Source organism: Terrapene carolina, unplaced genomic scaffold (genome assembly GCF_002925995.2).
Source record: "Terrapene carolina triunguis isolate 2854851 unplaced genomic scaffold, T_m_triunguis-2.0 Scaffold102, whole genome shotgun sequence".
Lineage (NCBI taxonomy): Eukaryota > Metazoa > Chordata > Testudines > Emydidae > Terrapene > Terrapene triunguis.
The window spans coordinates 3,025,973-3,035,361 of record NW_020664453.1 but is presented as its reverse complement, the minus strand read 5'-3'; the positions used below and the strand labels follow the sequence as shown (position 1 = coordinate 3,035,361).

The following is a 9,389-nucleotide window of genomic DNA, read 5'->3' as shown; positions in this document are numbered from 1 at the left end:
GCTCATTTCAGATATTCGGCTACAGTTAACCTTTTTAGAAAGGTGACTGGTTCATAAAATTCTCACCACAACCAACCCCACTTGGTTGGATTTACTTTCACTTTCAACAGACAACACAGTAAACTGCAACAGCTCAGCAAAGCTGGTCTAGCCACTTGCTGCATGCAGTTTGCCTTATATGAATTGAAATAATTTAGAGACCAATTGTAGAAACGTTTTGCAATTTCTTCTCCAGACTGAGGCTGCAGTGATGGAAAGGACAAAGAATCCCAATTTCATTTCAAACACAGGTTGCAAAGAAAGGGTATTTTTATTTAGAGGCAATTGTATATAAAAAGGCTGTAAAGGTTGATCTATTAGGCCTTGAGGAAAGTAGTAATTATCAGGCAGTAAAACACATTAAAGCAAAATTGTTCTCCCCCATGTCCATTTGGGCTGTATAGTAGTCACCTCTTCAGTTTGTTACAGAGTAGGCATATGGATTTTATACCATTTAAAGAGATAAAGCTAAATAAACAGAACTAATGCTGTATTTAACCGTTTCTCATGCTCATAACCCTATCAAAAATGTGCTTAAGGGCAATGCCACCAGAGGTAAAACTATGAAGAGAGAGACATGGACTCTTCTGTGACTTTTAATAGCCATCCTTTTGAGCAGAGAGCTGTAGCTTTTTAAAGAAATCACACAGTAATCAGTTCTTGCCTTGCAAAGTACCTCTCCAGCTAGTGCACACAGGGTTCAGTGAATTCTACTCAGCAGTAGTTGGGGGGGAAGATGTGTATATCTCCATTGCAAAACAAGGGGGACCAACCTCAAACATTTAGTTTCAGACAGAAGTCTGCATTTTAAGACTCCTGGTATTAGCCATAATACAGTTAGTTACAACTTATAGTACACAGGAGTGCTTCCTCATGTGCACCTTCCTACTGTATTGCTAAGAAAAAAGGTGCAGATTTTTTAAGTGTTTGAAACTTTTAACGAAACCATTTGAACAAGTCAGTTCTGAGATGTAACTCATTCAGTTACCAGACCATATTTTGGCCCAGGTGCACTGTGTAATAATGAAAAATGAGTACGTCAAATTACAAAAAAGCCAAACAGGCAAGTACGAAAATCCTACCCAAATGCCAGGCAGACGTTAAATTCAGTGAAAACCTTAAATTATGTGGGATTTAAACATCAAGTCCTTAAATTGAGGTTATCAGTTTATAGTAAACGCCAAGATATATTTGGATCTAAAGTGGATAATATACCTCAATATCAAAGCTGAGAACCCTGACATGTAGGTACTACAGCAATATGATGAATTCCTGAGAGTTTTACTAATTAGAGCACCATACATGTCTCAAGTTTGTTTGTTTTTTCAACATAAAACCCTAACGGGTCACTGCAGAATGTAGTACTTGCTATCTGTCATCAAGTCACTTGGTTCCTCACACCAATTGAACTATTAAAAGCCAGTTACATGAGCAAGACCTGTCCTATCCAAATTCCTTTGCAAATATGAGTTAGTGTTAGGGCCATGTTCTAATCTTGGTTACACTGGTGTAAGACGGGTACGTTCGCTGAAGGGAATGGAGTTAAACCAATGGAAACAAGACTTGAATCTATATCCACCACCACCACCCTGAATCCATTTGTAAGTGTTCAGTTTGCTTTTTTGCTGAAAATATTGCAGCTGCATCTCAGAATCTCTTATTACATATATTTGTGGTGTGGTGCCTGCACTGTTAAATACATTAATACACTTGTGTGCAGTTACTTTATCTTTAAGAGGTAGTGTGGTCCCTTCAAATGTGATGACAGGCTTGCTTACATTTAACTGATGCTCAGAAGTTACCAAAATTTGTTTCCCATGTGAGGCAGATATTGAAATGTAAGGATGAAATGCTACCACCAAAATACATCTTCATATTTCTTGCTTACCATTCTAACAAAAAGGTTGTCAATTCAAACTTTTTGAGTTGAGCCTTAGAATTGCTACTAGGAAAGCTTTACTAACTTTAATGTTTTCTACATGTCTTTATGTAGATCAATTTAATTTAAAAACCACTCATCAGTAACAATTCTGCAAACCCTCTTGAAACTAAAATCCAAGTTGCTAGTTTCTCAAACTATATAGTTTACAAAGTAAACAGTACTTGCTTGTGTTCTTTAGATATGGCTTTCTGCTCACCATTTTGTTTTGCAGATGTTTTGCCATCAGACAGAAATGTTGCCCCTTTTATCCTGTAGCACAACATACATACTTTTGAATCACTTAAAGCACAAACTCCCTGCACTAAAGAATGCAAGGACCAGATCTACAAAGGTATTCAGGTGCCTAAAGATGCACATAGGTGCCTAGTGTAAGTGTTACAAGGGGCCTATCTGCCTCTTTAAGTGCCTAAGCGCCTTTGCAAATCTGCCCCCCATTCTTTAATATCAACTGCCAGGCAAAACATACCTGGTAAAGCAAGTGACAAATTAACCCTGTTCTCCTCAAAAGCAGATACTAATCTCATAAAAACAACAACTGAGGTTTCTTCAATTGCCAAGAATATTTAAACTAAGAAATTTTTAAAAAAAGAGCTTTATTATACAAAAGATCAAGTAAAGTGATCCAAACAGAAGTTTTTTGTAATTCTGCTAAGAGTTGCACTCCATGATTTACATTTAAAATACACTTTTTGAAAAGGCCACCAAACAAGATAGGAAGACCCACTTTCTTCCAGTTCAAGAATGCTAAACATGTACTGTCCATCTGAAGCAGTATCAGCAACGTAAGCGATTTAATTTACTTAACTATTCTTTGAACTCCAAGAACTGCTGAAGTCTTTTCTTATGCTCTGCAGACACGTGAACTGCACTAGAACAAAATACAAGCATAAAATTTTACATTAATATGTTACATCAACTGTAGAGCAAACCTCATAGGTCAAAACATTTTAAGCACAAGTTGAAATCAATAGTTGGGAGTCCATTAGAAATCTAGAAAACCCAGCTGTGTTATATAATAAAAACCTACATTCAAATAGTAAGGGCAAAGACAAGCGAATTCAGATTTGGAGTTGGATACTTCTTCTTAAACCTGCTCTCATGTATGAAAGTATTAAATAGTTTTAATTACTGAAAGGTATTTGTTCTTTTAAACGAGATCCTAAACAGTAATTCACTTATAAGCTCCTTTAGTATTTAACAAATTCATGCACATCTTCTCCCAATGTAAACAATCTATTTTAAATATATCTGAAGTCTGCAAAGGAAAATCCCTTATAAAGTAGTTGTTGCTCATGTGTTACTGTTACTTTCAAAGTTAATAGCACAGTGGCCAAATGCCAACAGAAGAATGATGATCTCACAGTTCATGTAACTTCCATCAACCTGCATGTCCACAAATTAGGAATGAGGCTGCCTATTGCTTTTACAAGAACAGCACAGCCAGCCAGAGCCTGACAGTCAAAGCCCCATGTTTGGGGGCTACTAGGACTCTACAGATGATTATCCCTGTGAATAATACATATTCATTGCCATTAGGAGGGGGAATTGGGAAAATTCCCTTTGTGTTTTCAACAGCTGAAAATTGTTACTTGATGTCCTGTAAAGGTCCTATTCATGGGACTTCGCTTTCCATAGATACACTTGGGCCATGTCTACACTTACAAGCTTACAGCAGCACAGCTGTACTGTGCCGCTGTAAGAGCTCTGGTGTAGCCATGTTATGCTAACCGGAGAGAGCTCTCCTGTTGACATAATAAAACCAGCTCAATGAGCAGCGAAAGCTATAGCGGTGGGAAAGCATCTCCTGCCAACATAGCACTGTGCACACGAGTGCTTATGCCGGCAAAACTTTTGTTCCTCAGGGATGTGAAAAAACCACCCCCTGAGCGACAAAAGTTTTTTCGACATAAGTGCTAATGTAGACATGGCCTTTGTCATTACATTCACTTAAATAGAACTAAGCGGGTAGCTGCCAATACAAAAGGCCTTACTTTAGATGTTCTCCAAAAGTAGTAGTGATCCGGTATATCGCAGTTTTCAGGGATGCTCTAAGCGCAAATCGTAGCGTTTTGTAGGAGGTATCCATCAGACTTCCCGAAATCCTGGGAGGTTTGCTAGAAGCATGAGGCAGCTTGAAATGCTTATCTACAACCTGGATTGACAAGTGAATGAGAAGAACTGTTCCGTTGAATCCATTTCAAACGGACTCTAATAGCACAGGTGGTTGTGCCAAGTAAAGCGAAGAGACTAACAGCAAATTCAGAAGTTTCACCACTGACAAGTAAAAAAAGATTGGAGACAGCTTGACCCAGCATTCCTTCTGCATCTTGGCCAATGGAAATACAGGAGCAGACTTTGTAAACGGAGATTCTCCATTTATGGATTCTTTAAATGCTGAACATAGTACAAACACTGCAGTAGAAGGAACAATTCCCAACTTTGCCATGACTAATCTTTTAGAAATAAGGAAGCATTTCCATTGCATGTTTTTGGAATGCCTTATGCTGAAGAATTTTAATTACCTCTAAAATTCTGAGAGTCTGCCATTAAGACAGAACAGTGATTATAATAAATGGCACATAACATTACCTTGGAGACACATCTGTGTGATTAACACACTCCCAAATACATCATATAGTGATATGATAATTGCTTCTAAAGTAATGCTCTAATATTTGCTGAGAACCATGACACAGGTTTGATCTCCTGAAATTTGTTGGCTCTGTAATTGAAATGCTGTACGTTACACGTGAGGGATGTATGTGACCAAGTTGAAGATTAAATCCTAAACACTTATGTTGACACTATAATATTTTTTACTTCCATGAGACAATGTTTATAATTGAGCGTTTTGTATCATTTATTTAAAAAACTTTCCAAGTGTAATGTCAGTTAAGAAAGATCTAATGAGGTATTTATTCAGTCTAAAAAAGGACTCTGGTGCTTTGTTTAGCTTAACTGAAGATTACGATAAGCCATTTTAAGTGGTGACATAATAGTTTCATTTTATAGTTAGTCAGCAGTGCCACAGTAAGACACAGGAAAATGAACAGGAAAACTTCCCCCTTGAACTAGTTTTGCACTAAGGAGATGTCAAGGATCCTCACCTCCTGGAGAGTCAGTAAGGTATTCAGAATAGCTGGCAGTGTAGTTTGGACAACTCCAAATCGATCTTCAGTAAATGAGGCCGCAACCAAACGGGATAGACCTCCAAGCAAAGAAAGAGGTTAATATTAAGTCTAATATAACTAAGACCTAACTAATCTTAATTTAGCCTCCAGAAATTGAATATGCTGCAATTCTAGGGATTTAATGGGCCGGATCCTGGCCCCCACTGCAGTTTACAGCATCTGCAACCTGAAGATTCCACTAGCGTGGGGGAGATCCCTTGAAGTACAGTGCAGCCAGGTTCAGGTTACAGCAGTCCTGAGGCTGCTCTAACTTGCTCCATGGTATAAACTATCCCCAGATTTGTTGCCTTAGCTGCCCATCTACCTTTGCTGCCTTCCCCATCACCTTGCAAGTCTTACACTTAGAGATCACCAGAACTAGTTCCATAGCTCTAACCAAGCGTTATCCAGTTAGGAACCATTAATAGTTAGTTAACCCACACTGCCCATTTTGCACGGGTAATACTTCCTCCACATATTGGTAAAACTTCCACATTATTCTTTTAAATCCCTTCTCAAAACATACCTCTGCCATGATACCAATAAGTCACTTCCATCTGGCACTGGCAGGTAAATGGCAAGCTGTCACATCTGTTTTTCTGCCAAACTAGGTTTAATTTATAGTTCTTATCCCCCTGCAACTCACATCGCCCCTTTTGTCTTTGAATTCTGTCTTGTGTAAATTGTCAGTTTACTAGCACAGGGACTGCAGTCTTTATTTTGCTGTACAGTGCCTGGCCTAGCACAACAGGGTTTCTAGGTACTAACATAATATAATCAGTCAATTATGTAGGTCATGACTAGGCAGATTGCCAGCAGGAATTATTGCTATAATATCTATTGCTCATGTATCTCTTTTTAAAAAGCTCTCCAAACTGGGCAAATAGCTATCTGATGCAACCATGTATTTTCATCGGTTACCCTCCACCTCCCTCCACCTGTTGCTTCCACCTATTGTTTGTCTTGCATCAGGAATCATAACATTCAAAAACCAGTAGAACACTTCAGCCTCTCTGGTCACTCAGAAACCGACTTAAAGGTGGCAATTTTGCAACAGAAAAGTTTCAAAAACAGACTCCAACAAGAAACTGCTGAGCTTGAATTAATATGCAAACTAGATACCATTAACTTGGGAGACTGGGAGTGGCTGGGTCATTACACATATTCAATCTATTTCCCCATGTTAAGTATCCTCACACCTTCTTGTCAACTGTCTAAAATGGGCCATTTTGATTATCACTACAAAAAAGTTTTTTTTCTTCTGCTGATAATACCTCATTTTAATTAATTAGCCTCTTACAGTTGGTATGGCTACTTCCACCTTTTCATGTTCTCTGTATGTATATATATTTCTTACTATAGTTCCATTCTATGCATCTGATGAAGTGGGCTGTAGCCCACGAAAGCTTATGCTCAAATAAATTTGTTAGTCTCTAAGGTGCCACAAGTACTCCTGTTCTTTTAACTCAGAATGTAATTTCTTGGGGCGGGAACGGTCTTCCGGTGTTTGTATAGAGGATGCTTGTGTTCTTAAGATTACGTTATTGTTTAGTATTACAGTATAATCTCACACTGCTCTGAGATTATCCAACAGGGAACCAGTATATTGCTGGCTTCTGTGCTGAACAGGTAAAAGTACTGACAGTGAGCGCCTTAATTGAAAATTAAGGTGGGTATCAGCAGTGGGGATTAAACCCAGGATTTTTGGATCTAAACCCATGAACATCTACTGCTTGAGCTAAAAGATCCAAGTCTGCTAGCTCAAAGCCAGTAGCAGATTCAGATCTTATAGTCCAGCCACTCGAGGTGGGCAAAACAGCCACATGGTGTGAGTGTGGGTTATACTTACAAGAGAAGGTCTTTATTTAAATCCATTTACATAGTAATGGATACAGCAAGTCTGGAATTGGAGCTCTTTCATGATGTCCACTGCTGTTGTACCACAAACAGAGAATAACAAACACAAATTCAAATGGAAGTTGCTTACCTTCTAATGCCCAAATGTGCATTTGGGCATCAGAAAAGACAGCCTGGATCGAGGCCTCTGGATGCTAAGGAGAAAGCATAAGATTTCAGAAAAGTCATGGGTTTTTTTTTTTCCAGTCAACCAGACATCACAGTTGTTTATTTCAAATACGATCCCACACATTATTTAACAAGACTATAAATGCATGCACAGTATACACAGTTGTACAGTGTAGTCCCCGCCGGAAAAGATTTGCTACTGAGTTTTATTGGCATCTACTATAGGTGCTGTAGGGACTGAACCATTTAACTGGGACTTGCCTGCTCTAAATAGTTATAGCACACATCTCCATTGCAGCTAATGTCCGCCATGGGATCTGTTTGCCTGCACAAAATAAGCATACTTTAAAATGCTGGGCAGACCTACCCCAGGATGTGGCAAGCTACTTGTATTTATGTACCACCTCCCACCCTGGCAGAAAAGGCTGCAGGACTCACCTATAAAACAAGCAGATCTCAGGAGATGCATGGGTGGCCAGGGCCATTTAAAAGCTCTGAACATGCACACTAGCTCTGCCCGAGTGGTACCCCAGATTCCTGATTGCAGTTGCCCACGAAAACCATGAGTGGGGGCTTTACAAAAAATAGGGCTATATAATCGGTTCTAAATTCAATGGGGCTTGAACAGTGCTTAATTTGTAACGAAAAATGCAGGGGCTGAAGCCATTTTTTTACTTTCATAACAGACACAGCGAGCCCAGAGGTGCCGGGGCTCTGACCTGGCACAAATTAAGCACTGTGCTTGAGGGACAATGTACACGCCATAGCTCCACTGACTGGCCCAATATGGCCCACTCTCTACCTCAGACTTCACAAAGGTCTCTGTGGGGCCAGGACTGGGAGGCATAAAAATTGCCATGAGGCAGCTGAACCCCTCCCTTGATACTAGGCAGAGGAGGAGCTCTGCATGCAGAGGGTCCCCTCTATGCAGAGACATGGGGGGACATGACCTGGCCCAGTGATAACACTCATTTAAGTCTACGAAAGATTAAAATCAGAACCAAGGGAAATCCTTTCAATAATTCTATCACGTTATTGGATCATGTATGTGAGGATTGCTGATTTGGGGCCTGTCAAACTAAATCTACACAATTTAAAAAATGCTGAGCTCTACCTATTTATTTTATTTAATCTTTTTGTGCCAATATTAAGATTTTAAAAAAAAGTTTCCAGTAGGTTGACCCCCTCTGCCAAAAAGATTTATGGAACGTTCCCGTGGTTTGTCCACATCACAAGAACTAACCCCCTGAGAAGTCTGGTTTTAACTGGTATAACACTAGAGACTGTTCTCTAGCAGTTAGTGTAGTGATATGAAGTCAGGATTCCTAAATTCTAATCTTGGCCCTGATGCTATGTGGAAATTGCAATTTATGCACCTCAGTTTACCTGTGGTAAAGAACAGTTACATTTCTATACATGATTCTAATATTGGAGGCTTCAGTACAACAGTACGTAAAATGCAGTAAGACCCTGGAATAAAAGATGTTCTAGAAATGTTACTACCAAATTTAGAGGGTTCACTTAATACAGGATTAGAACCCACTTCTGCCCATGTGTTTCTGGTGTACACAACCAAATGCTGTCACAAAACACACATTCATCCTTACCTTGCTGAAGAAATACATTATCAGCACTCGTTTTGACAAGAAACTCCTAACCTGAGTAAGAGAGCAAAAAAACCCTGAAGATTAAGAAAAATATATATACGGGCAACATTTCTGATATTCAATTTAACCCTTCCACAACCTTATAGTCCCTAAACTTTCTATATGGAGAAGAGTGTTTTGAAGAATTAGGGTTGTTTAAAAAAAAAAAAAAAAAAAAAGGAAAGCTAATCTAAAAAAAAGGGAAAAAAAAAAAAAAAAAATTACCCTAAAAAAAAAAAAAAAAAAAAAATTTACCAACCTTGCATGCTACATACAAAAACAGAAGGTGGTTTTAACTGGTTTGTACTGCAATTTTTACTCCACCTGCTCTTGCTTGTTCTGGAGCCACGTATAAATAAAGCTTGGCTGTATTGCTTCATTACCAACTCTTGCAACAGAGATCACAGGGAAGGTCGCTTGATAAGAGCCATTCATTTGCAGATCTACAAGAGAAATCCAACCGAGTTAGAGAAAAATAGCTACCCTCCCCATAGAGCAATCGTTTAACTCCAAAGATAAGGATTTGTACAGTCAAGACAATATTCCAATTATACTTAAAGAGGAGGA

The 9,389-nt window shown here is 38.9% G+C and overlaps 1 protein-coding gene across 2 annotated transcripts in view; it reads right to left on the bottom strand.

Annotated features, from left to right (window-relative positions):
* Nucleotides 1-333: 333 nt before the first annotated feature.
* The window catches only part of NDC1 (NDC1 transmembrane nucleoporin), a 30,762-nt gene continuing 21,706 nt past the window's right edge, over nt 334-9,389 (bottom strand). For both annotated transcript variants that reach the window (XM_026651757.1, XM_026651756.1), the window contains 6 exons: nt 9,147-9,265; nt 8,784-8,834; nt 7,139-7,202; nt 5,089-5,189; nt 3,973-4,133; nt 334-2,849 (listed from right to left, as the gene is read on the bottom strand). In XM_026651757.1, the coding sequence (XP_026507542.1) occupies nt 2,786-2,849; nt 3,973-4,133; nt 5,089-5,189; nt 7,139-7,202; nt 8,784-8,834; nt 9,147-9,265 (560 nt within the window). In that variant the 3' untranslated portion in view covers nt 334-2,785. The remainder of the gene's footprint in view (nt 2,850-3,972; nt 4,134-5,088; nt 5,190-7,138; nt 7,203-8,783; nt 8,835-9,146; nt 9,266-9,389) is intronic.